Genomic DNA, 27324 nt, shown 5'->3' with positions numbered 1-27324 from the left:
ACAGGGCCCCAGGACTGTTAGCGTCTCTGTTTATTTGATCACAATAATACACAGCCCCTGGACGGGGAGGGCAGGAGGGGCCACAACAGGGCGGGGCAGGAGGGGAGGGGGCGCCTGCTTCCCTGGCCCCTCTCCCCTCTGTGCTTGGGGGGGAAAGGGAGGGAGGGGGCTCCCCCTTACCCCCCAGAATGTAAACAGCAGCAGATGAACAAAAATAAAAATACAAAAGGCCGGAGGAAGGTCCCAGGCATCCCCCTATCTGGGGGTCTTGCTTGTCACCAGTGGAAGTCCCCTCACTGCCCTATCCACCAAAGCTCCCTCAGTCCTAGGGGCTTCCTGGTGCCGGCCACATCCCTGGGGCAGAGAGTCCAGGTCTCAGAACTGCTGGGCCAACAGCTCACACAGGTGACGGGACACAGGCTCCTTGCTGGTGCGCAGGGTCAGCCGGTACATCTGGGCGGGACAAGGGGTAAGGGACTCAGGGAGGAGGCAGAGGGATGCGGCAGGCCAAGTGAGAGAGGTCAGAGAGACAGGAAGGGACAGGAAGAAGGAAGAAAAGTGACAAGAAACAGAGACAAAGAACCAGAGATAATAGAGAGGCCAAGAAAGGTCAAAAGGATAGAAAGAGAAAAGCCAGGGGTGGGAGGGAGGGAGAGGAAGGCAAGAGCCAGAGGGCTGGGGGCGGGGTCACAGAGTGCACACTGGAGCAACAGGTGATGTGGCAGGTTCAGGTGGGCCTCCCAGACCACACTCACCTGAGCCTGGGCATTGGGCTCCAGCCGGAGCAGACAGCCCACCTGCAGGGCCTTAGTCTGGATGATTCCAGCCCCCACGAAGTTCTCAGGGTTGGGGTCCACGTTGTCCAGGAGAGCAGAGCCAAACCCCAGGAGCTGGGGAGGAGGGTGGGGAGCCATCAGGAGGGCTCAGAGTGGCACGCCAGTCCCCCAAACCCTCAGCAGTGGGAATCGGCCGGGTTTGACAGATGAGACAACCGAGGCTCAGAGGAATTGAGCAGCCACCGCTCCCCAACTCCCAGAGTTAGAGCAACGCAGTGCTGAGCCATGGCTAGTGGGGTTCAGTGGGTTGAGTGCTGGCCTTCAAACCCAAAGGTCACAGGTTCAATCCCCAGTCGGGGCACATGCCTGAGTTGGGGCCCAGGTCCCTGGTTGGGGGGCGTGTGAGAGACAACCAATCAATGTTTCTCTCACATATCAGTGTTTCTCTCCCTCCCTTAAAAATAAATTTAAAAAATGGCAGGGTTGGGATATTAGCCTGGGGGCTCCTCTCCTGATTCTCTGTCTCTCACCTTGGCCTTAGTGACTTCAGCGTCCATAGGGTGGTTGGCTTTGAAGATTTTCTGCGCCTCCTGTTGGGGGCTGGGGAGGGAAAGTTTGCAGTCAGGGACCTGGCAGCTCCGACCCCGCCCACCCTGAAGGGCAGCGGTGGCTCCGCCTCCAACTACCCACAGGCTCAGCTGCTTCCAACGCTGGAAGAAGTCCTGGGCCGCCATCTCTGTTGGCTGGAAGAACTTGTTGATGGTCACTGGGAGCTTCAGGGTGAGAGACTGAGGGGCTCCCCCATACCTGGCGTTGGAAGAGAAAGAGCTTGGTTAGGCCCCGCCCCTCACCCAGGAGGCACCGCCCACCGGGCAGCCCCACTGACTCACCGGAAGCGCACGGACAGGAGCGGGGGCGTCAGGAAGTCCCGCAGACACTCGATGTTCAGCACCTGCTGCACCTGCGCGCCACCGTCTACCTGCGCGGCTACACGCTTGGTCTGTACAGCCAGCTGTGCCCACCCGTGGTCAAGGAAGCCAGAAACAGAGGGTGGTTCCTCGGGGGAGGGGGGGCCGAGGGTTCTTGGCAATGAGTCTGAAGGGCCAGGCCCTACCACCCTGGATTCTTCCTATGCTTAACCGGCCTTCCCCAACCGGCTCAGCGACCTCCTTCACTGCCCGTCACACCTGTGCTGAGGCCAAGAGCCTCTCTGGGTTCGAATCCCAGCGCTTACCACCTCAGTGATATTGCCAAGTTACTTAACCCCTCAGCCTCATCTGCCACACGGACAGTGTGTCCTCAGTGTTCATGACATAAGCCAGTAGGAGTATCTGTGTGCTTGGCATAAGCCAAGTTCACAACTAACAGCGGCAACTACTGTTTGCACCACCCACCCTCACGTCAACAACCCAGAGGCAAGGCCGGGTCTTCTGTCTCTCTCACCCCGGGCCCACCCATGTCCAGCACGGAGCTGAGCATCCAAGAGGCCTCTAGGAATGATGATGAATGAAGCAAAGAACGATAAAAAGGTCCTCCAAGTTTGGGGCTCCAACCCCTAAAATTTCACGGGGGTGGGAACAGAGGACCAGAAAGGGGGGAGAGGGGGCTAACACCGCTCAAGCACTTCCTGTGTGACAGCCACCCTTCCAGAGTTTTCCAGCCACTCCGATCTTTAAAACACCCCTGTGAGAAGGAAGGGGAGGGTCTACACAAAAGGGCTGGGAAAGCTCAGAGAGGCAAGGTGACAGGCCCAGGTCACACAGGAGGTCCCTCTGGTCAGCATCAAGACCCCCAGGCCAGGCCCTTGAGTTCACTAGAAACACGGGTGTGGAGCCAGCCAGAAGACAAAGGTCAAGGTCAGGAAGGGGCTGGAGCAGCAGGGGTTCTAAAAGTAATGCCTCCTGCCCTGAGGGAGAAAGGACCACCCCTCCTTAACAGAGGACACTAAACCTCAGAGAATTAACAAGTGCTCTGGCTCTCGGGTGAGAGGGCTGCACAGGAGTCCCGGGAAGTGGGCCCACCTCCTCCTGGGGAAGGCAGACCTGGAGCCAGGGGGCTGGACCAGGTTTCAGGATATGAGTCTGGAGGTCCCCGGGGTGGACGACAGTGGGCGTGAAGTTCTGGAACTGTACCGAGGTCTTGTTGCCGAAGAAGAGGTACATGCGGCCTGCAATGCCGGGGAGAGGCGGGCCCCCGTCAGAGTCCCTCCTCCACACCTGCACAAGGTCCCCCGAGCCCCGTCCTCCAGCCCCCCGCCCTGGACACACCCAAGTTCTGCCGGAACTCTGACTTGACTCCAATCTGCAGCAGCTGGTTCTCAAACAGGACCCCGTTGTTCTTGCACACGAACCTGGGGGTGGGGTGGGGGGCTCAGGATAAGGAGTGCCGGCCTGGGCCCTGCTCCTTGACCCCCACCTGTCCTCATTCCCCTCCCTGACCGCTCCCAGACTCACTTATTCAGCAGTTCATCGGCTTCGGGGATGGGCGGGCTGATGTCCTCAGGACCCGGGCTGCAGGCAGGGAAAGGAGTAAGATGGGAGGAGACTGGCGGGAGGGAGGTGCTAGAGGAAAAGCCCGGAGCTAGCTAGTGGAAGGAGACAACAAGCCCTGAAAGGACAGAACCCCACAGTCCACACACCCAGACTCCTAAGAGAACCCCAGGGAACCCCAGAATCAGTTTGGTGATTGCCTCTAACGGGAACGGGGCCCCAGTGTGTGTGGCCATCCGCCCCCTGCACTATTTCCCTCCCTTCCAAGTCCCTACAGATGGCTCAACAGGAGCCCTTATGAGAGCTCCCAGTCCTTGAACCCTCCCTAGGGACACAAGAGTCTGCCCACCAACCCCCTGAGGCCACCCCTTACTCAGCAGCTGGAGCTGGGTCAGCCAGCAAAGCCATGGGGCTCTCAGGGGCAGGCGGCTCCAGCTCGCTGGGCCATCCAATCCCAGAGCAGACAGGGAAGACAGGCGTGGCAGGCAGCCAATCCCAGACAGGCAGCAAGAGGGCCGAAGAGAAAGACGGAGGAGGGAAGGAGAAAAGGAAGAGCAGGCTGAGACACGGTGATGGGAGAGGACAACAAAACAGTGGCCAGAGGCAGCCAAGAGTCCAGAGTGGCCAGAGGAAGTAGGCCAGGAGAGGCGGCAGCCAGGTGGGCAGAGGCACAGGGACAGGGAGGGAGGAGCGAGTTGGGGACAGACAGAAGACAGGCAGCCCAGAGCCCCTGGCGGATGGTACCTGAGGAAGGCCTCCTCAGGGGTGGGACCCAGGCTGGGCTGGGTGGCCGGGCCATCAGAGGAGACGTCCACCAGGAGGTTGCCTGCACCCGAGAGAGCCTGGGGTGCCGCTGGGGGAGGGGCTGCCCGCAGCCCCAGAAGGTCAGCAGAGGGTGAGGGAGTCGACTGCAAGTACAGGGTGTAGGTGAGAAAGAGTGGACACCCCAGGCAGACCCTCCGAGTGGCCCAGTCCTGGGGGACTCACCACGGTGCTGGCAGCGGGCTCCACACCCCCATTGATGTCATTGCTGCTTGGGTCCCTCCGACCGTCATCCAGGGCGCTGCCGGCTCCGGGCCCCTTCTTGCGTTTCAGCTTGGCCAGGATGGACGACTCACGTTCTGGGAAGGGCGGCATCTCCTCCAGCACAGTGGCCTGTGGGGGCAGGGACAGGGGCAGGTCAGGGGGGAGGGTGGGCCAGGTGCAGAGTGAGGAGGAGGGGCGCGGGAGGACCAGGGCCCTGACCAGGACGTCTGTGCTGGCCACAGAGCTGAGGGTGAGGTACTCCACAGCACGCTGCTGCAGCTCCACGTCCGCGTTGCGCAGCTGGGAGCCGGCCCGCAGCACACCCTGGATGGTGGCCTTGGTCTCTGGGAAGAGGTTGATGAACTTGATGTAGGTGGACAGCAGCAGGGCCCGCGTCGCCACGCTGCACAGGTGGAACTTGGAGTGCAGCAGCGAGAACTGCACCGGGGGGCTGTTGGGGGAGGGAACAGGGCGTCAGCGGTGCGGGCTCTGCCGCCTCCCCCAGAAGCCCCCGCGTGAGGTGCTGCCTCCCTCATAGGGACCCTTCCCAGGACCCCAGGCTGCCCCGGGGCAGGGGCCACCGCAACCCTCTGTCCCAGAGGCGCCTGAGAGTTGGGTTCTGTCTTCCCTCGCAAGGGTCTGGGCGAGGGGCTGGGAAGCTTCATTAGCCCTGAGACACCAGGGGTCCCCACACCCCAGGCCCTTCATATGTTCGCCCCCTCACCTGGAGCGGGGGTCCCCAGCAATCAGGTTCCCAAACTCTCCAAGGATGTAGCCGCCGACCTTCACCATGTTCTCGTGACAGGCTGGGGCCTGGAGCGCCTGGGAGGCAGGGACACCGTGAGTAATGACACCCTGCACACTCAGGTGTGCCAGGCGGGGCGCTAACCCTTGGGGCTCTATGATGTGTGTGGGGTGATATAGGGGGAAACTGAGGCACAGAGTAGTTAAGTGACTGGCCTAAGCTCACGCAGGCAGTACAACAGGACAGAATGAGACCCCTTTTGGGGGCAGAGGGAGTGGCAAACTGCCGGGCCCCAGGGACCGGTGGGTATATGCCAAGCTGACCCTCACAGTGGCGAGTGAAGGTGCGACCCCCATGTCCCCTGGGAGAGCAGGGAGGCCAAGGCACTGCTCTGGGAAGGAGGGAGCAGGATGGCAGCCTGGGCTGGCTGGTCCCCCCGTCCCAGCTGTCCTTGCTCTGCCTTGACGCCCCATGATGGGGGCAGCCAGGGGTGCTGACCTCAAAGACGGTCTTGGCAGCGTAGCCCTGGACGTCGTCGCGGTTGGTGACAATCTGCAGCACGCGGTACCACACCTCCTCACTCACGTAGTCCCCCGCGATGCGGATGAGGTTGAGGATGGTGTCCACATACCAGCTGTAGTCCACGGCATACTTCTCAGCCAGGATGGCCACCTTCAGGACCTGCCAGCCGGGAGGGAGGGCCAGCACGTGTGAGAGTGTGAGCGTGGGCTGACAGGGAGCAGGGTGTGGACTCAGCTGGATCTGAGCTCACAACTGTCCCATCTGGAGACCTGGGAGTCCAGGCCCACAGCCCCCATCCCTCAGACCCGGGGCTCCAGCCCCCAGCCCTCCCATGACTCACAATCTCTTCGCGGATGGCGTAGTCGGCTGTCTCCAGGTACCGCAGCATCTCCGATACAATCTGCTTGGCGTTGCTCCGGTCGCACATGGCGTAGAGGAGGTCGGCCGCCCGCTGCCGCACGCTGACATCCCGTTCCGTCTGAGGGAAGAGAGTGGGTGCGGTGTGTCCCAGGCTCTGTGTGGCAAAGGCTGGCCACTCAGGGGCCTCTGAGCCAGGTGCCCCTCTGAGGAGGGCTAGGAGGCCGCACCTTGAGGGCGTTGGTGACGGTGTCGATGTGTGTCTTCACGGCCTCATGGGAGAACTCGGAGCTGGCCAGCGTGCACATGCTCTCCAGGGCCAGGTAGCGCAGGTTCGTCTCCCGGTGCTGCAGGAACTGGCCCAGCTGGTTACAGGCCCGGACCAGCAGGTTGGGCTCGCTGCCGGCGAGAGAGAAAGAGACACGGGCACACGAGGAGGCCTCGGGAAGGGCTGGCACACTTCACGTCATCCCTGGGAGCCAAGTCTTAACTCCTGCCCTGCAGCTCTGGCGTGATTGCTCCTGGTGACCCCGACTCCTGGGCCACTGAGCCCCAATACAGACAGCCAGGAGCTCTGGCTCCCAAGAGGGGCCCGGCACTACCCTAGCAGGGTAATACTGCACGACCTCACCCTCCTTCTACCTACAAGTCACGGTTCCCAGCCCCACTCCCCGGCCCCCTCCCCTGGCCCCAGCCACCCCCGCCGGCCCCAGCTGGGCACCTGTCGTAGTGGATGATGAGGCTGATGGTCTCGAAGAGGATGGCGTTCTTGGCATTGGAGTGCTGGACCTTCTTGGACTTGGGCGGCTCCTGGGCCTTGTTGAGCACGGTCTCCAGGCACTCAACCAGCCTCCCCTTCACGGCCGCGTCCTCTGGGGAGAGGAAGGGCACGCCCCAGGACTGAGCACTCTGCCCGCCCAGCTCACGGGCCAGGGGCCAGGCCACAGGACAGGGTGGGCCCTGCAGCTGCAGGCCAGCATCCCTGCTCCCTCAGCCCTGCCCGGGGCCCCAGGAGGCCAGAGGAGGTGGGAGAAACGCTGTCAGTGGACCCAACTCCAGACCCGGGATCTCGTCCTGCTCCACTCTGACCCTGCTGGGTAGGAGGGTCCACCCCTGTGAGCCTCAGTTTCCCCTACTACAGCACAGATGCTCTTTAGGGTTCTCACAGGCCAAGAAAGTCCTGGGAACCTTCCCCAGAGACACCCTGAGACCCGCCTTCCCATGGAGCAGTCTCAGGGCCTGAGACAGACATCAACCAGAGGTTCACAGAAACCTGGGTAACCCCGCTTCCCGGGGATGTGAGGCAACACCTCACGGATGGAACAGCTGTCCAGGGTTCCAGCGAAAGTGTTGCACCCAAACCCATTGGGCAATCAGAAAGAGCGCAAGGACTCAAGACAGCCAACAGCCAAATGCAGAAGGTGGGACAGCCTGTGACAAAGAGCTCTCCTGGGTCCTTCAGAAGCAGGCAGTGGCGGGTGGGGAGTGGGGAGGCTATTCCAGACATGATCACAGAGACAAAATCAGACTTAATTTCTGGTCCTAGATTGTACTGTGTATCGGTTTAAAAGATTTTACTTATTTATTTTAGAGAGAGGGGAAGGGAGGGAGGAAGAAAGAGAAACATCAATGTGTGGTTGCCTCTTGAGCGCCCCCTACTGGGGATCTGGCCCACAACCTAGGTATGTGCCCTGACTGGGAATCGAACAGGTGACCTTTCAGTTCACAGGCCTGCACTCAATCCACTGAAGCCACACCAGCTGAGGTGTGTATTATTTTTTTAAGCCATAAAAATAATTCTCTGGACAATCGGGACAGTTTGGTGCCTAGACAGCAAAGTTCCAAGTTTAATTGTCTGTTCCAAGTTTCAATGACACCATGAGGTTATTTTGAATCTTTTCAGGTATGAGAGAGGCACTGTGGGTTTATACCGAGTTCTGGGGCACGTGTGCGGGAATACTGCGGGCTTGGGGAATGTTACAACGTCCGCAACCCAAGCAAATAAAGACACAAGTCCAGCCACTGTTAACAAGCCTGCTGAGTCTAGGTACGCGCAAACAGGCTTACTGCACTGCTCGTGGAAGTTATCTTTATGTTTGAAATTTTTTATGTTAAACAGCTGGGTAAAAGCCAAGGTCTTGGAATAAAGGGAATTAATCTTCCAGATTAAGGGAGGATTTTTGAGAAATAATAACCAAATTCGATACTAGTACCTTGGTTAGATCCTAGTTTGTACTGACTGTGGAAGAATTTGGGGGGAAATCAGGGTAAACTGCAGTGGGTATCAGAGAACATTAGGGAATCATTGTTAGTTTGAAGTATGAGCGTAGAATAGCTGTTGGAAAGAAGAACTGCCATAGTTTTGAGAAATGCATAACAAAATATCTAAGGCAAAACATATCTGTAATTACCTCTTAAATGTCAAAAATATGTAACAAAATAAGAGCGTGTGTAAGAAACACGTGAAGTCGAGGTGACAGGTATTCTCTACTTGTTTGCATGTTGGAACATTTTTCATAATACCTATTAAACATTTACTTGGATGCCCTGGCTGGTGGGGCTCAGCAGATTAAGGGCCGGCCTGTGAACCGAAAGGTCTCGGGTTTGAGTCCCAGTCAGGGCACATGCCTGGGTTGTGGGCCAGGTCCCCAGTAGGGGGCGTGTGAAAGGCAACCACACACTGATGTTTCTCTCCCTCTCTTTCTCCTTCCGTTCTCCTCTCTCTGGAAATACATAAAATCTTCAAAATAAATCACTTGGAAACGTATTAGAGATAGCCCCTGCCTGCCCGGAGCTCTCTGCTTGGGCCTAGGCTGCAATTCCTACAACACAGAGCAGCCAAGTGGGTGAGGTGCCTGCCCAGGCACAGCCCAAATTGTAAGTTGGGGTTTCTGAGATAAAAGGAGGCTTAGATTCTACCTAAACCCTTCTTTTCCATATGAGAAAGAGCCAGAGGGGACAGGAGGCATTCCCAGGGCCAGGCGGCAGAAATCACCACTAGCTTTCACAGGCTGGGAGGGGCCTTTGGAGCTGCCCGATCGCACACTCAATTCCAGTGTGTGCACGCACACACGTGGGCATGCACGCAGACGCACACACACAAACACAGGTGAATGTCTGCACACACACAGTCATACATGCAGAGACATGTGCACACCGATACACACACACAGATACCCTCGCACACAAGTGGCTGGCTATGAACTCAGGGCCGCACAATGGCCCCGGGCCCACGGCGGCTGCTCAGCACCAAGCTGAATTCAAGTGACTGGTTTACCAGGCACCTGCTTTGTGCTGAGCTTCTCAGCACAGGGTCCCTCAGCACTGCTCTGTGAGGTCAGACAGCTGAGGGAGGCTTCTTGGCCAGGTCCTGTGCTCAGGGCTGCCCCCACTGCAGGCGAGGAGCAGGGCTAGAGGCACAGGCCCCCTGCCTCTGACACAGACCCCTAGGCCCCAGCCCTGTGGGCTCGGCGGTACCTGGCGGGGGGTAGCACTGCAGCAGCCGCAGCAGCTTCACCGAGAGCCAGGGCGCGGGGACAAAGTAGTAGGTGTAGTCCTGGAGATCGGTGGATGCCGAGGAGACGATCTGGGGGCAGGACAAGGGAGGTGAGGCTCGGGGGGCGAGAGGGAGCCTTGGGCACCAGTGAGTGTCTGGGAGGCTCTGGGACAGAGCTGGGAAGTGTCTGCCAATCTGAGTCCCTACTGTGAGCTCCTGACTCCACCTCTGTGCTGCCCCAAACGCCAGCTAGGGTCCACCAGCGCACCCATCACAGCCATGTGGGGAGACTGCTTCCCCACGGTCCTCCCCAGAACTGGAAGCTGCTCCAGACAGGAATTGGGTCCCCGGGCCGAATATCAGGTCAAACCCAAGAAAGGCTCAGTGGATAAGAGGAAAATTAGTGAAGGGCTGTGTCTTTGTTCCTCATGGCAAACTCCTACTCAGCCTTGAAAACCCCTTCTCCAAGAAGCATTCCCAGCACTCTGTGCCACCCCACGATGGTATTGTGCCCCACCCCCATCGTCACTTCCCGGTCTCCCCCATCAGCCCCTCCCACCGGCCTGCTCCGCTGTGGGATGAATGAAAAAGTGACTGAATGAACGAGCCGCTGTGTTGTGCTCTTGCGTGAGAATCCAGGCCTCTTCTTACCTGCCCAGGAAATATCTGTATTTACTCCAAGTCTCAATTCCAGGATCACCTCTCCCAGGAAGCCTTTCCAGATTTCCAGGGCAGGGCTAAGTGCTTCCTTTAGGCCCTACAAAGCCCTATGCTGCCTCCACAACAGCACAAACCTCCCCTTTTGTGAAAACTTGTGATTGAGTCGCCCGCCCTGCCACACGCCTCCTCCTCCAACAGGACAGGGAGCTTCTAGAAGGCTGAGGCCTGACGCATCCACGCTCCCTGTCGGCCATGCGGAGCCAGGCACACAGGAAGCCTCAGGGCACATCCCCAGGACACAGCGCATGAGGAGAGGCGCAGAGGGAGGGAGATGCCAGGGAAAGGAGGGGAGGAAGGCAGAGAAAGCCGGAGGAAGAAAGGCAGAGCAGGCAAGAGGGAGGGGGAACTCAGGATAGCGGCTCTAACTTCCTGGGCGCTCAGCGCGCGCCAGACCCTGTTCTGGACCCTCATGCGGATTAATTCAGGGCAGCTGTGTTGTGTGCTGGGCACTGCTTCCATCCCCACTGATCAGAAGGGACAACTGAGGCTCAGGAAGGTGGCACCACTTGTGGCCGAGCTGAGAGCCCGAGTTCATAACCGCTGGTTGGACTGAGTCTCAGAGAGCGAGGGGGACCAGAGCCATGCCCCAGGGGAAGGGGGTGCCAGGGCCACCACCTGCGAGGCCACACCCACCCTGCTCAGGCGAGACACAGCCAGGGAGATGCACGTCTTGAAGTCATCCGGGTTCTTTTTGCAGAGACAGGTGATGAGGCTGACCGCGGCCGTGACCACGCCCTGCAGGGACAGAGGAGCGGCAGGTCAGGGCCCCGGAAGGAGGGCCAGATGGGGACGATTGTGCCGAGGTTCCGAGAGCAGAGACTCAGGAACACACAGGGTGGGGGTGTGGGAGGGTGCGTTTAGGGGCGCCCAGGTGCCACAGTGGGTATTTCAGGGCTCAGACTCGTGACCAGCACTCACCTGGGTACCTGGAATGGCCCTGGGAGGGCCCAGGCATCTGAGTGCAGAGAAGTGGGCAGCAGGGGACTATGAAGGAACTGGGAGTATTGGGGGTGGGGGCAGAGATCAGCGTCTCTATGCAGGGCGGGCAGGCCATGGGCACTGGGGGAACCTCTGGGTGTCAGAGACAGAGGCTGGGACTTTTCTGAGGGGATGGGCGGGTGTTGGTGTTGGGGACCATGGACCGGACCCCTAGGCAGCCAGCTGGGTGTCATGAATGGAGGTGGGAGGTTCCAGGACACTTGGGTGAGTAGTAAGCACTGGGGAGACTGGAATGGGGTCTCCAGGTGCCAGGGTAAGGACAGGGACAGAGGAGGGCGCCCCAGGCATCCAGGGCAGGGGTGGGACTCCCTGGGCCTCCGGGTGGACAGCAAGGGCAGGGACAGGTCTTGGGGACGGTGGTGCCGGGCCTCACCATGTGCTGGTCGTTGAGCAGGTGCACGACGCGAGCCGTCCACTCGCCCATGGGCACCAGGTCAGGCGAGGCCTTGTAGAGCCGCAGCAGACACAGGGCCGCGCTCTGCTTCACGCTGTCCATGCTGTCCCTGCAGGGGCAGGGTGGGGTGGGCTGGCTCAGTGCGACCCCAGCCCCCAACAGCTGCCCTCCTCGCTCGCGCCTCCCAGGTGGGCAGCCACTGAGAGGGCAGACCCAGACCCGGTCTGGCGCTTCCGCAGAGCCCACCTCTCAGTAGCCTTGGAGGATCCCTGGCAGAGTGAAATGTCAAGCCTGGCCCTGCACTTATTAAGCGCCCGCTGGGCCCCAGCGCTGCGGACAGAATGGCGAACACAGAGCTTATGTTCTCACCAGAGACACCGGAGACACCAGTAACCGAGCACAACACCCCCGATACCATTTGGGCTCAGTGTTTCGGTGCAAACTAGGGCAGGTAGGAGCAAGACGTGTCAGGGACGCTTCTTTGGAGGAAGGCCTTTCTGATGAGGTGGCAGGTGAGCAGGAAACTGAGCAACTTAACGAGCAAAGAAAAAATCTCTGCACAGAATGTCCCACCCTGAGGTGTTCCAGGCCGCGGCCCCAGAACATCCACTGCCGGCTCTCATCAGATTCAAAGCGGACCGCAGCGGAAGGTCTGTCCACAACACAACGCTGGATGGACCGGCATCCTTTGCCCACATCACCCCGGCCCCCGCGTCCCGGGCCCTTACCCCGGGCCACGCCGGCACCAAGAGCTTCTACACATCCACTCGTTCAGTCCTCGCCACAGCCCTCTCGGGAGGGGAGCTCCATTACTGTCTCCAGTTACAGGCAGGGAGGGGTCCAAATACCAAACCAAGGAGTAAGAGCTATTTATCAACTTGGTTAAGTTAAATGGAGACTGTGATACCATATAGGTGAAGTTTAAAATTACATAATTTGGGGGGCTGAGCACAGGTATAAATGGACAAAAATATACATGGGAATAACAACCACCGGATTTAGGGGACTGGGGGTGGGGGGCGAAGACGATGAGAGGGACTCGAGGGGGAATTCAACTGCAACTGTTTCCTTTTAAATAAGACTCAGTGCAATGTGACTCAGCAGTTCCCCACCTAGGCACCTACATGGGACCTGGAAACGCAAATGTGGACGTTACACATACCAGCCATCAGGTGGAATCCTTTTATGAATAAATTAAAAAAATGTGGTCCATCCAACGATGGACTGTTATTACTCAATCATGAAAAGGAATGAGCCCTGGCTGGCATGGCTCAGTGGACTGAGCTCCGGACTGGGAATCCAAGGGTCGCTGGTTCAATTTCCAGTCTGGGCTGCACTTGCCTGGGTTGCAGGTGGGGTCCCCAGTTGGGGGAGCTCAAGAGGCAACCACACACTGATGTTTCTCTCCCTCCCTTCCCCTCTCTCTAAAAACAAATAAATAAAATATTTAAAAAAGAGAAAGGAATGAAAATTCTGATTCACACCCCAACACGGGTGACCCCGGAGTACATTATGCTACGTGAAAGAAGGCAGACCCAGAAGGCCACAATTGTAGGACTCCGCTGATATGACGTTCACTTATAGAAATGTCAGAGCAGCAGATTCGTGGTTGCTGGGGCTGAACAGGGAGGACTGCTGCGTGGACTTGCTAACGGGCATGGGGCTTTGCCCTGGGGCGGTGAAGTGTTCTGGGCTTAGTCACACTGGTCACACAAGGCTGTGAATATGCTAAAGACTGTTGAATTGTACCCTTTGAAATAGTTAAAAGAGTGAACCTTGTTATATGACTTGTGTATCAGTTAAAAAAATCTACCTAAAGAAAATTCCTGCAGGCCCCAGTGATGGTTGAAGTGAGTTTCCAGGGCGGAGCCTACCTGCACTCAGACTGCCGGCCTGGCCTGCAGCTGTGGCAGGGCATGGCCGCTAGGTGGTCACCACCACAGCTGCCTGCCCGCCCCACCCCCAACGGGGACATTGCTTATGCTCAGCTCACATGCGTCTGCCACACAGACCTCCTTCTCCACCTTCAGGGGGTGCCAAATTCTCAGGCCCAGCGTGGCCAGGGACCTCTGTCTCACCTAAGCCAGTGGTGACTGGTTATCCTTGTCTTAAAAAGACCCACCTTGCCTGGTGTGGCTCAGTGGATTGAGTGCTGGCCCGATAACTGAAAGGTCATTGGTTCAATTCTTGGTCAGGACACACACCTGAGTGTGTGGGCCTGGTCCCTGGTTGGGGGTGTCTGAGAGGCAACAGATCGATGTTTCTGTCTCATGCATTGGTGTTTCTCTCCCTCTCTTTCCCTCCCTCCCCCTCTCTCTAAAAATAAATAAAATTAAAAAAAGAAACTGTCGGCAGCACTCACCACGCCTACCCCCTCCCTTCTCTCGGAAAGCTGCTTCTCCAAGTTCTGAGCCAGGGCCCAGGGTGCACTTTCCTCCTCTCTCCCCCCAGGTCCCAGGTCCCAATACGCTGGGCCATCCCTGCAATGTCCTCCCTGAGGGACTTCATCAGACAGGAACTTTAATTGCCATCCATGTGCCCGGACTGGGAATCGAACCAGCGACCCTTTGGTTTGCAGGCGAGCACTCAATCCACTGAACCACACCTGCCAGGGCTGCAGTCTCTATTTCCTGGGATACTTGAATCTGAGGATCAGCCTCTTTCATGGGTTCTAGAATATTTTCAGCTGTTACCTCTTCAAACAGTGCCTCTGCCACATTCTTTCCTTTCTCTTTTTCTAGAACTCTGAATAGCATTATCTCCCACAACTCTGAACTTCTCTTTTTACAAACTTCCATCTCTTTGTTTCTCTGGGCTGCGTTCTCTTTAATTTCTTTAGTTCTACAGACGGTTTAATTCTGCTGTGACTGGATCTATTCTGCTGCTAAAACAACCACTTAATTTTTTCTTTTAATTTCCACAATATTTTCAATTTCTTCTCCAAATCTGCTTGCACTTGGCTCCACTGTTTAAATTATGCTTGTATTTCTTGGAACCTATTGCACATACTTATTTTCCATCAGGTAATTTTGCTCACAGTCCCTACGGGGGGTTATTTCTAGATCACGGTGAGCTGCGGTCTCTGGAGCCTCTCCTCAGACAAGCTTTGTCTTTTGTTCCCAGGGCCTGCAGGGCCCCCACAATGAACCCTGCTCACCCAGGCCACCCAATTCCTTCCGAGGAAAACGTGGCTACAGTGCTCCTCTCACCTGCCCGGGCACTGGGCCGCTCTTAGCTCGCGGCCTGTCCTTACTTTCCTGCTAGCTCATGAACACCTGGAAGGATATTTCCTTTCCCCTTTTATTCGGCGTGGATAGCTGGGTTATAACAAGAGCATCAGGGAGGAATCTAGACCACACGTTGCCAGAAATACAAGCCCTACCTTTTCCCACACTAGGCTGCATGATCTTTTAAAACTACAAAGCCCTGAGTGGTGTGGCTCAGCAGGTTGGACATTGTCCTGCAAACCGAAAGGTCGCAGGTTTGATTCCAGGTCAGGACACATGCCTGGGTTGCGGGCCAGGTCCCGGGTTGGGGGGCATTTGAGAGGCAACTGATCAACGTATCTTTTGCACACTGATGTTTTCTCCCCTCCTTCCCCTCTCTCCAGAAATAAATAAATAAATAAATAAAATCTTTAAAACAACAAAGCCACTCAGGTCACCCCCTGCCTCCCCCATCAATCACTATGAAATCCAAACCCCCGTCTCCCCCGGTCGCCACACTCCAGCTACAAGCACTATCACTTGCTTCCATGAGTGTACGAGGCCCTCGCCCACCTCGGGGCCTTTGTTTGCCCTGCTGTGCCTTTTGCTGTGCCTTTTGCTCGGGACCCTCTCTCTCCAACACTTTTGAATGGCTACGCCCTCATCACTCTAGTGTCAAATCGCACCAGCTCCTGGGGAGACCCTCCCGGACACATCCAATTTAAGTGGACTCCCCCACGCCGCCCTGCCCCCCACTCTTGTTTCATTTTTTTCAGAGCATTTGTCACGGTCCGACTCATCTTACTTCTCCATGTGCTTGTTCTTTGGGTCCCCCACAACACCCAAGCTCCCCAAGGGTGTGCACTACAGCCCTTGCCTGCTCACTCCTGCTTCCCCCCACACCCATCATGTCGCAGGTTCTCCAGGAATATTTGCTGAATTACGTGCTGCCTCAGGATGACCACTGCCCCTCATGCCTTTCCCCTTCCAACAGCCAATGATTCCTGCTCACTCAGGCCCCAGCCTGAAGCCACTTCCTCTGGGAAGCCCTCCCTGATCCCCTAGGCTAGGTCGGGTGCCCCTACTAAATGCCCTTAGGGGCTCCTTTCCCCCACAGCAAGCTCCACCCCGTGGCTGGGAGACCTTGGGCAGGTGACAGAACCTCTCTGAGCCTCAAACATGGCTGGGCCTTGCCTTCCCCATCTGCATCCCCCACCCCCACCCACCACAGGTCTCCAGGGCCTCACCCGGCCACCAGGATGCGAGGGATGTCAGCGGCGAAGGCCTCGCCCATCTCGCGGCTGCCCACGTTGGCGATGCAGTGCAGGGCCAGGCACATGAAGGTGGGGTTGCGGCTGGCCAGGTCATTTTTGATGGCGTTGTTGATGAGCCGGATCAGCTCGGAGTTCGAGTTCACCAGCACAGAGATGAACAGGTAACCCTAGATGGGGAGGGCGGGCGGGCAGGGGAGCCTGTGGTTAACCGGTCCTAGGCCTGAACTCTCAGACCCTGGAGTCCATGTTGCCAGCCACTCGTCCCTCAGACCCGGGAATCCAGCCCCCAGGCCCTCCGCCCCCCACTCACTATCTGCTTCTCTGTGTACTTGTTGGAGCTCAGCAAGTTCACGGCCTCCATGTGTCCAAAGTCAATGTCATGGCCAAGCAGGAAGATGAAGAGCAGTTTACACACATACTTTTTCTTACTGTAGCCATCTAAGGCTTTGTCCCCTGGGGCCAGAGGAAGGACGAAAGGGGAGGGAGGCCAGATGAGGAAGAATCACACCTGCAAGTCCCAGGAGTCCCAGTTCCCTCTTCCCTCAGACCCAGAAGCCCAGACCCCCACCTACCTTTGAACTTGGATCGGATATTGGCCAGTTCCTTGTTGATTCTCTTAATCTCCGCCTCCTTGCTCTTACCTGGGGAGGAGAAGGCTGGTGATGAGGGTCCTGAAGAGCTGAGCCACCTGCCCTCACTATCCTCGGGAAAGTCCCTCTCAGCTGGAAGGTCAAACTCTCTCCGTCCTGGGGCCCCCCGGCCCTGAGACTTAAGGACAGGCCTGGGCCCCCGTCTCCAGCAGCGGGAGGCGATGACTACCGCCATTGGTCTCTCCAACCGAGTGCCCCGGCACACACTGTGGGGCGAGCCCGGACTTCCGCCTCTCACTGTGGCCCCTGAACTGCACTCCTCCTGGGAATTCTGTCCCCACACACAGCCCTGGTTACCCCTGCCCCCGCCCCCAGCACCGGCCTGGCAAAAAACAGGTGACAAAGAACTGAACGGATGAATGAATGGCTAGGCTGCCTTCCAGCTGTCCCCCAGGGGCCCTCACCCCTACCACAGCCCCATGGACCGGACCGCAGCACCTCCTGAAAACCTGTCCTCCCCCAGCTGCGCAGTTCAATGAAGGCCCCACTGCCACCAGTGGCCAGGCCAGACCCCTGGGTGCTGAGCTACCCCCTGCACTGTCCAACACAGCGGTCCCTTGCCAGGTGGCTCTTGAGCCTCTGAAGCATGGCTGCTCCAGACTGATCTGGGCTCTAAGCAGCAAAGCCACACCAGATTTAGAAGACAGCCCTGGCTGGTATGGCTCAGTGGATTGAGTGCTGGTCTGAGAACCAAAGGGTCGCCAGTTCGATTCCCAATCAGGGCAAATGCCTGGGTTGTGGGCCAGGTTCCCCAGTAGAGGGCACTCAAGAGGCAACCACACACTGCTGTTTCTCTCCCTTTCTTCCTCCCTGTCCCTCTCTAAAAATAGATAAAATCTTTAAAAAAAAAAAAAAAAAAAAGAAAAAGAAGACAGTGTGTGGAAAAAGTAAGTTACTTCAAAATTTTACAATATTGGTTACATGCTGAAATGACAATATTGGGGATGTATCAGGTATCATAAATATATCATTAAAGTTATTTGTGCCTGCTTCTTTCTACTTTTTTAAAAAAATGTGGCTGCTGGGAGAAGTTAAAACCACACGTGGGGCTCACGCTGTACGTCCACTGGGCAGCGCCGCCCCAGGGCCTCCTCAGGGCTCCTCCACCGCCTGGGTCACCCCTGAGAGCGCGTGTCATGGGTGTCTGGGTCCACCTGTGTCCCCCAGACCAGACCAGAAGCCGGCTGCAAACAGGGCCAGCGCCTGCCACTTTTCTGGGCGGCAGCTCCAAGGGCTTATCAAGTGCCTGAGCCGAGAAAACGCAGGACGTGAAAAAGTGCTCAGTGGCCCACTCGCCTTCCTCGGGCAGGAGCGGCCGGTCTGGGGACCAGGGCAGGAGGTCTCAGGGGCCCAGGAAATAAAGGGCCGGAGCTTCAGTGGTGACTCTGAACTCGCCTGTGTGGCCGCAGAAGCCACCCGATCCTTCATTTATTAATTACACGTTTCCTCAGTCCCCGGGGGCCAGGCCTGAGTGGGGCTCCGCCAGGCAGCCAGGACCCAGCTGGGCCCGGGACCTCTGATCCACCTCAGGGACCCTGGGCCTACTGGGTCGCAGGCAGGGGGCTCCACCCCCACACCTGGGTAGGCAAAGCGGTTGCCCAGCAGCGCCAGGGGCCTTGGTGGAGGCTGTGGGAGGCGGGGACATTTGAGGAAGGCCATGAAAGACGAGGAGGGTTCAGGAGCAGTTCCCCAGCCAGGGCGGCTGGAGGTTAGGACAGCTCCACCCTCTGGAGGCCAGGAGGGGGGACGGTGACCAGCGAGGGCCCACTGTGCCTGCTCGGAGAATGACCAGTTGCTCCAGACATTTGCCTTACAACTATTCTGTAGGGACCCGGAAAAAACAACTTTGATAAATGGATCAAATATCACAAAGTAGCTGCCTAAACTCTATCCCAGATCAACGGATATTTGAACAGCAATTCAATTTTCAAACTAGTGACCTCTCTGGCCTTCACTTACACCTCATTCAGAAGCTTCGAGAAGCTGGCAAAACTAACCTATGGGGTTGGATGAGCCAGTGGAGGTTATCCCTGGGGAGGGGTGGGGGCTGGGAGGGCGCGCGAGGCAGTGCCGGGGAGCCCGGCAGGGATGCTGGCTCTGCATCGGGTCAGGTTACGTGGCTGTGTCCAACCAGGGAAAATGGATCGAGCTGGACACTGATGACCCGTGGGCTTTTAAAATATATTTCCATATATGTATATGTGTATGAGAATTAACACATGTATTTATTTAAATTATGTATCAAAATATGTTCACAGGCCTGCACTCAATTATATGGAAGGCTGTCAAACAGATGTGGACACCTGAAAGACTGTTTAAAGAAGATATACGGATTTGTATTTTTTCTTTAAATAGTCTTTCAAGTGTCCACATCTACTTGGTACTGTCTTCTGCATAACTGAGATACTTCGAGAATCCAGGGAAAACAAAGCGTCGGGTCTCCCAGAGAGAAGGGGCTGCAGCCTGGAGGAAGGGCATCCTGGCCAGGTACACAGCCTCTGCAAAGATCTAAAGCAGCAATTTTCAACCAGTGCGCCTCAAGAATTTTTAAAACATGGCCCTGACTGGTGCGGCTCAGTGGGTTGGGCGTCGTCCTGCAAACTGAAAGGCTGCAAGTTCGATTCCTGGTCAGGGCACACGCCTGGGTTGTGGGCCAGGTCCCCATTTGCGGGTGAGCAAGAGACAATCAATTGATGTTCCTCTTCTTTTCTTTCTCCCTCCCTGCCCCTTTCTCTAATAAATAAATAAATTTTTTAATATATGCAATTCCTGACTGTTTAGTCAGGGACACTGACCTCTTTTCCCTTAGATCGTCAAATTAAAAATGACAACAGCCAACAAGACAATAGCCGACTGGTGTGAATGAACCTGACCTTTTTGTTGGTCAGATGAGCAAAAATATGTATTTTTTTGGTGTGCCACCAAATTTTAATAACTACTTTATGTGTGTCATGAGATAAAAAAGGGTTGAAAATCGCTAATCTAGTGGGAGAAACAGCCTAACTGTCCAGAGATAGCGCATGGGTGCTACTGAGGGTCGCCGGTTCGATTCCCAGTCAGGGCACATGCCTAGGTGGCGGGCCAGATCTCCAGTTGGGGGCACACGAGAGACAACCACACATTGATGTTTCTCTCCCTTCCTTCCTCCCTCCATCTAAAAATAAATAAATAAAGTCTTAAAAAAACAACAGCAAAAAAGATGAGGCTGAAATGGACCATGCACAGATAAGGGGACACACACACTCTGGGCAGTCCCCAGCCAGTGCAAAGGCCCTCGGCCAGGCCACACAGTCCCTTGGGGTTTTCTGAGGGCACTGAGGAGCCTCAGGAGGGCGCAGGTCCCTCTCCTGCCTGTGGCTGGAAGGACGTGCGGGTGGAAAGAGGCCACTCCTTGCTGCAGGCCACAGCAGGAAAGTGCTGACTGTGCAGAGGACTAGCGTTACCTTGAGGTTTCTGGTTAGGGAAGATAAGGCCTCCCCTAAGGGTTTCAGCCATGGGTGTCTAACCTTTGGGCGTCTCTGGGCCACACTGGAAAAGAGCTGCCTTGGGACGCACATGAAAGACACAAACACTAACGAAAACTGATGAGCAAAAAACAGGTCTGTGCATAATTTTCGGGGCATCCGCCATCACAGATAAGCAAGAAAGTCCTCACATAATAACCCTGATTACGCAGCGGCCCTTTCGATAGTCTTCAATAGTCTTTAAAATCGCTGGGCAGGTCCCCAGTTTGTGATCACTAACATAGGAAATGCACCTATCTCGGGAATAAAACTTAGTATAAAAGGAAGTAATACTTTAAGTAAGTTTACGATTTTGTGTTGGGCCGCACTCAGAGCCATCCTGGGGTCGGACAGCCCTGGCTGAAGCCAAAGAGGCAGACAGGTGGGTCTGTCACTGCCACCAAAGGCATCCTAACCAACCCTGACCCCACAAAGCATTTCATGGAGGTCAGGCAGGCACTGTCCGGCCCCTGGTGTAGACAACTACCACTCACAGCACAAGGGAAGACGTTCCCGTCTGTACAGTCCTGCCCTGACGGGCCTCCCACAGAGGTCCAAGCAGCCCTGGGTCCTCGGAGAGGATTCTGGGAGATGATGCCTGCTGACTGGACCACGGTCTGGCTCAGGATGGGTCGGCCCTGTGCTTCCCAAACGGGGAGCCACTGGCCACACGTGGCCACTGGAAGTATGGCCGGGGTGACAGGGATTGAGTTCCGAGTTTTATTTACTTTTAATAAATTTGAACAAGAGTGCTTGGAACACCTTGAGTACCCCATGAGTCTAAGTTTCCCAAACTCCATTTAATAAAGAGCAAGTATTTCCAATGCAAATGCAGCCTTTGAGTTGAGAAAGAAACATGAACTGTTTCACTGACCATTTAGAGACTGTTGATTACACATGCAAATAATGTTTTGCACATACTGGGATAAATGAAATATATTAAAATTAATTGCACTGCTCTGTTTTACTTTTTTAGCCCCGGGTTAGGCTGTGTGCTAACAAAGTCCTCACCATCCCGGAGGGAAAAAATTCTCCTTGAGCAACCAAGTCACACCCTGTCCTTCATTTCCCAGAGGGAAGGCAGAAGCTCGGCTGCAGGGACCACCCCACAGCTGCCTCCTGCCGTGAAGGGCGCAGTGCTGATCTGTCAACACTCAACAAGTCACAACGAGGGGAGGGGGAGTGGCTGCTCCACTCCCGGTGGCATCCACAGGGTCCAGAGGTGTCCCAGCACAGAGGAGGGGTTGAATGTGATTGGGGCGGGTTGGGGGGGGGCCCTCAATGCCAACAGACAGCCCCCATTCCCTCAACTTGGAGGCCCTCTGCCTCACTAGACCTGGGACAGCTACAGTATTTTCCCACTTACTGTTGGAGAACCACCAAAGGGGGACTCAATCTGTTCTCTGCACAGCGGCCAGAGGGATCTATACAAACCGACTCAGACCCTGTCCCTTCTCTCCTCCAATTCCTTCCACGGCTACCACTGTGCTCAGAGGAAAATCGAAGTCCTCACTGTGTGCCACCCCCCAACCCTGCACACCCCCTATAGCACTTTCTCCGAGGGAAACTCCCACCCCATCCCCCAATGTCCTCTTGCCCCTCTCCTTGAACCCCTCCTCCACTTCAAGCACAGTCCTGCCTCAGGGCCTTTGCACAAGCTGTTCCCTCTGCCATGAATGCCCTCTTTCAAATTTAGGCAGGCCCAACTCACCCATTAAGTTCAATTCTTTGCTCCAACCATTACCCTTTCAACAAGAGACCCTCTGGCCAGACTACGTTTGAGCACCATCCCTAGCCTTGTCCTCAAACACCAATGCCCTGGTTTATTTCCCTCCCACACTCACTGCCCCCGGTCTGCACACTGTCTAGTCACTTGTGTACTGGTCCACCTCCTCCCAAGGATGTGAACATCAGAGAGGGGGCTTCAGTTCGCCCCGCAGTCCCATTACCTAGAACGGTGTCTGGCACACAATCGGTGCTCAGTAAAGATTAGTTCACTCATTCATTCATTCATTCATTGGATTCAATGCGTAAACACCTCCTGAGGACACCAGTGGGCCAGGTCCTGCAGTGGGCAGAACCAGGAGCCCGGGGAAGGGGCAGCCAGGGCCGTGCTCCAGGGGCTGTGGGAGGTGTCACAGACAGAATGGGTCACAGTTGGGAGTGGAATGTGCCCTAAGGGAGTTGCTCAGGGCACTGGGGCAGCCCGGCAGCCCAGCACCCCTCACCCCATTCACTCCCTCAAACATTCTCCTCAGGCTTGGGGGAAGCTGGGCCCTGGGGAGCTCCCAGTCAGATAAGGACCCCAAGGCCTGTTCCCTGACAGCAGGACAGGGTCACACCCTCGGGCTGCACCCAGCCTTTACCTCTTATCTGCCCAGAATTCCTGCTTCGGGGCCCTCCCCAGAGCCTGTCTTTCACCTCCCTCTAGATCTTTCTCGCTGAACTCCACTAGGATCTTCAGGTCCTCTGGCAGGATGTCTCCGCCTCCTCTCTCTCCTCACCTGCTCATCCCTCATCACTTCTTTTCCCTCATTCCTGCCTGAAGCCCTCAGGACAAACACTCTGCCCACCTTCCCAAAGTCAGACCTGAGGCCTTAGCTCAGAGTCTTCACTGGGCCTCAGGACCTTTGCACTTGCTGCCCCTCTGCCTTCACAGATCCTCCCCACCTCCCCAGGCCTGGCTAACTCCTCCACACTGAGCAACAGCCCCCATTCTCTCAACATTGAGGCCCTTTCCCTCGGTGGATCTAGGACAGCTACAATATTTTTCTATTTAATAAAATAAGATCTAGCCCTGGCTGGTGTGGCTCAGTGGCTGAGCACCAGCCTGCAAACCAAAGGGCCACCACTTCAATTCCCAGTCAGGGCACATGCCTGGGTTGCGGGCCAGGACCCCAGTAGGGGGCATGCAAGAGGCAACCACACACTGATGTTTCTCTGCCTTCCTCTCCCTTCCCCTCTAAAAATAAATAAATAAAAAACCTTTGGAAAAATAAAGTGTGCGGCTAAGTGGTCCTTATTATAACCACAGTGCTGTGCACTCATTGCTACCATCTAATTCCAAAACGTTTCATCACCCCAAAGAGAAACGCTGGCCCTGACCCACGTGGCTCAGTCGGCTGGGTGTCTTCCCGCAAAGGAAAGGTCGTAGGTTTGATTCCGGTCAGGGCACATGTCTAGGCTGCAGGTTCGGTCCCCCGTCAGGGCGTGTACGAGAGGCAACTGATTCATGTTTCTTGCATCGATGTTTCTCTCCCTCTTTCTCCCTCCCTTCACCCCCCTCTTAAAAAATAAAAATAAAATAAAATAAACCCTGTTCTCATTAGTCACTCCACATTCCACCATCCCTTAGCCCTAGGCAATCAGTAATCTTTCTGTCTCTATGGATTTGCCTGTTCTGGACATTTCAGATAAACGAAATCATACATTTTTATGCGTATGGCTTCTTTCACTTAGAATGATATTTTTGCCCTGGCTGGTGTGGCTCAGTAGATTGAGCGCTGGCCTGCGAACCAAAGGGTTGCTGGTTTGATTCCCAGTCAGGACACATGCCTGAGTTGTGGGCCAGGTCCCCAGGAGGGGGCGCACAAGAGGTAACCACACATTGATGTTTCTCTCCCTCTTTCTTCCTTCCTCTCTGTTTAAAAAAAAATTTTTAAGAATGACGTTTTCAGGGTTCCTCCACCTGGTAGCATCTATGAGTACTCCGTTCTTTTTAACGGCTAAATAATATTCCGCAGCATGGGTGGACCACTTTTGCTTATCCATTACTCCATAGATGGGCATTTGGGTAGTCTGCTTCCACTTCTGGCTTCTGTGAATAACACCGCCATGAACAGCTGTATGTAACTGTGTGTGTGTGTATGTATGTGTGTGCGTGGCAAGAACAGCTGTATTTTGTATGCAGTGCCTGTCTCCTTAACGAGGGCAGACAAGTCTGTCCTATTCACCACTGTATCCCCAGCACCCATGATAAACTTTGAAACATGCCAGACAGTCAACACATGCTTGATGAGGAAAGGAAGGCCCAGAGGAAGCCCTGACTCTCCAGCCCCTATTCATCTAGCGCAATGACCTCCACTGCCCCAAGGTGCAGTCTCCCCTCTGCCCTCTGGCTTCCCTCTGGGGTCTTACAGTGGCACCCGCCCAATTTCTCTTTCCTTCTCTGCCTCAATCAGCCAATCCCTTTGCAAATCCTTCAGAAATGATCCCAAATCCAACCACTTCTCCCCATTCCCTCCTCGCCCCAGTCAGACCAACACCATTGGGCCCCTGGACGACTGCAACAGTCCCCTGCCTCTTTCCCTGCTCCCGCTCAGACCCGCCTCCACCCTGCACTCTTCCCGGCAGCCAGACGAATTATTTTAAAAGATCAATTGGCTCCTGTCCCTCCCGTGCTCAAAACTCACCCACCGCTTTCCTTTGACTCAGAGAAAGGCCAAAGTGCTCACGGTGACTCACAAAGCCCTACACGGTCCCTGTCCCTGTCCCCTCTCTGCCTTCAGCTCCCACCCTCTCTTCCTCCCTCCCTCGGCCCTAGGCACACAGGCCCCTCGCTCTAATGTGAACACACACCAAGCATGGGCAACCTCAGGGCCTTTGAACGCACCATTCCCTCGCGGGGACCCCTTTTTCCTCCAAAATCCACAGGGCGCACTCCTTCCCTTCACTCAAATCTCTGCTCAATTATTCCCTCTGCGGTGAGGCCTTCACTGAGCACCTTCTCAGTACTGGCCCCTCCCCTCTTCCTTATTTTTCTTGTCAGCATTGTGTGACATTGTATCATTTACTGCCTGCTCTCTGTGTTTATTTTCCATCTCCCCCATGCCATAGTGCTCTCAAGGGCAGGAATTCTTGCTCCCAGTTGTAGCCCCAGTCCCTGAAAAAAGCGTCTGGCACACTAGCCATCCAAAAGTACTTGTCAGATGAATGAATGAACCTTCCAAGGCAAGATGCTGTTATCTGTGGGGTTTGCAGACAAGAAAACTGAGCCTCAGAGAGGGTAAGTGACTTGCCAAGGGTCACGTGGCTGACAGGGATCAGAAGCAATGCACACCAGCTTCCAACAGCTGCCCCCACCCCCCAGTTCACCACCTCTCGTAGCTCCACCCCTTTTCGGAACAATCATAACCTCTCTCCTCCACCTGATACCCAACAGTGTCCACCCCTCCTTGTCACAAGTGCCCAATACATACTAGGTCCTTCCATACCTACTAAATTCCAAAACAATCACTGGGCACCTAACCGAGGCCACTGCTGAGATCCAGCAAAATAACAGCCAAGACCGGTCTAGAACCCCGGGGTGTGGGAAAGGCCTCCTTCACAAGCAGTATCACAACAGCCTCATCAGTGAGGTGAGGTTGGTGGTCCCTCCGGACAGATGAGGAAGCCGAGAGGTGAAGTCCCTCATTCAAGGTCACGCGGTTAGGGAGGGACAGCACTGGAGCCCGGGTCTGGCTGACCCCAAAGCCCATGCGGATACAGCCTCTGAGGCTCCGACAGCTTTGCACACCAAAACTCGCTCTGAGGAGCTGGGAGCTGACTTCGCACCAGGCCGTCCATCAACATGGCAATTCCTTCCTGCTCGCCATCGCTGTCCCCGTATTGGCGTGGTCTGGCTCCAGATTCAGAACTGTCCTGCTCCCTGACCCCCCCTCGAGACCAGGCTTTTCCCACTCCACCCCCATTTTCCAGATCTCTTCCCCACAAATTCCTAAGCACCCCCTGGCCTCTTCTTTGAGCTCTGAGATCTCCCCTTTCTAGAACATCCCCCAAGCCCCCACTTTAGAGTCTCTTTTCCTTTCCAGGCCCCCAGCTCCCTGTCTCAGGTTCTCCCAAGACTCTACCGGCAATGTCTCTCATGTGTACCCCCTCAGTCCCCCCTCTCCCCTGAGTAACCCCTCTAGCCTCTTCTCCACAGCCCTATGTATCTCCTAAGCAATCCTCCATCCTGCAGCCCCTCTACCCCTCAACAGGCTCCCGCTAGAGTCCTCCACCTTCCCATCTCTCCTCCCCAAACCCCTGGGACTTTCTGTCACTCCTCGGCCCTCTCTGTGCACTAGCCAAGAGCCTCCGTGACCTATCTAGTCCCTTCCCTCTACGACATCCCCTCACCTAGACCCTCAAGCACGGCCCCGTTAGGCCTCCTCTATTACACATCCTCCCAGTCCCCTCTGGCCTCCTCCCACTCTGTCACTCCACGGAGCACCAGCACCCCCCCACCCATGCACCTCCTTCCCTTTCTATCTACATCAGGGATTCCTCCAATACGACCCCCAAGCCTATCACTCCCAGGGACACGTCTATGGCCCCCTCCTCAGAACCTTACTAACCTCCTCGCCTCTAAGACCCTCTCGGACGCCTCTAGACACTCCGTGTCGACATCTCAAGAGGCACTCTAGGACACTCTAAGCACCTTCATTCCACCCACCCTAAAGTTCCCCCCGGACCCTCTCTATTCTTTCCCTCAACTGACCGCAATAGCTTCCTAAACCCCAGACCCCTCTGTAACCCCCAAATCCCTCAATTCCACGTCACCCCCCCCCCTCCAGTGTCCCCGGCCGTGCTCTCACAGTTCCGGATGTCGGAGATGAACACTGCGAGCCCCCGCATCCCATCGCCCTTGGACACGGCCGGCATGATGGCGGTGGTGTCGGCTCCAGGCCTGGCCGAGCAGGGCACAGCGCAGCGGGGGCTGGCAGGCGGGGACAGGGAGGAAAAGGACCCCAGGCAACGCCAAGGAGCGGAGCCGGCCGCGGCGGGGGGAGGGCGGGCTGGCGGGCAGGAGGGCTGGAAGGCCGCAGGACCGCCCCCGGCCCCGCCCCTCTCTGCTGCCGCCCGGAGCTGTCAACCGCCATTGGCACAGGTTACTGCCGCTCAGACTCGGTCCCTCCTTCAGTCCCTCTCTCATTGGCCGCAGGACAAAGGCATGCCGCTACGATTGGTCCTGCGCCCCGCTATTTCCGTTTGTGAGGGGGCGTTGCCCAAGAGACGGGCGGAGTTCGATTACGCACGGTTGTACCGGCCCCTCCGCGCGGCCGGGTCCTCTAGTGATTGGATCCGGACGCTATCCTGCAAAGGAGGGATTGACGTGAACGAAGGCGGGGGGAGCGGGCTTGAGGAGGCGGGACTTGTGTTGAGTAGGGCCAATGGGCGGGGAAAACG

General features: G+C 56.3%; 1 protein-coding gene across 2 annotated transcripts; it reads right to left on the bottom strand.

The window, feature by feature from the left end:
* Nucleotides 1–15: 15 nt before the first annotated feature.
* Nucleotides 16–26952, bottom strand: AP2A1 (adaptor related protein complex 2 subunit alpha 1). 2 transcript variants are annotated; one of them, XM_053915771.2, is made up of 24 exons: nt 26733–26952; nt 16577–16645; nt 16315–16457; nt 15978–16171; nt 11504–11633; nt 10765–10866; nt 9393–9501; nt 6637–6787; nt 6146–6314; nt 5899–6036; nt 5535–5717; nt 5016–5113; nt 4511–4742; nt 4253–4420; nt 4010–4173; nt 3639–3704; nt 3230–3286; nt 3044–3126; nt 2855–2943; nt 1667–1791; nt 1467–1583; nt 1307–1376; nt 756–890; nt 16–453 (listed from the first exon to the last, which is right to left on the bottom strand). In XM_053915771.2, the coding sequence occupies exons 1-24, from the start codon at nt 26797–26799 to the stop codon at nt 376–378; spliced, it is 2937 nt and encodes a 978-aa protein (XP_053771746.1). In that variant the 5' UTR covers nt 26800–26952; the 3' UTR covers nt 16–375. The 2 variants fall into 2 exon arrangements, with proteins under 2 accessions (XP_053771746.1, XP_053771747.1); XM_053915772.2 differs by lacking the exon at nt 3639–3704 and having other exon boundaries at nt 26733–26951.
* Nucleotides 26953–27324: the final 372 nt, after the last annotated feature.

Source organism: Desmodus rotundus, chromosome 12 (assembly GCF_022682495.2).
Source record: "Desmodus rotundus isolate HL8 chromosome 12, HLdesRot8A.1, whole genome shotgun sequence".
Lineage (NCBI taxonomy): Eukaryota > Metazoa > Chordata > Mammalia > Chiroptera > Phyllostomidae > Desmodus > Desmodus rotundus.
Note: the sequence above shows the minus strand (reverse complement) of the source record. Positions and strands in the feature narration are given on the sequence as shown.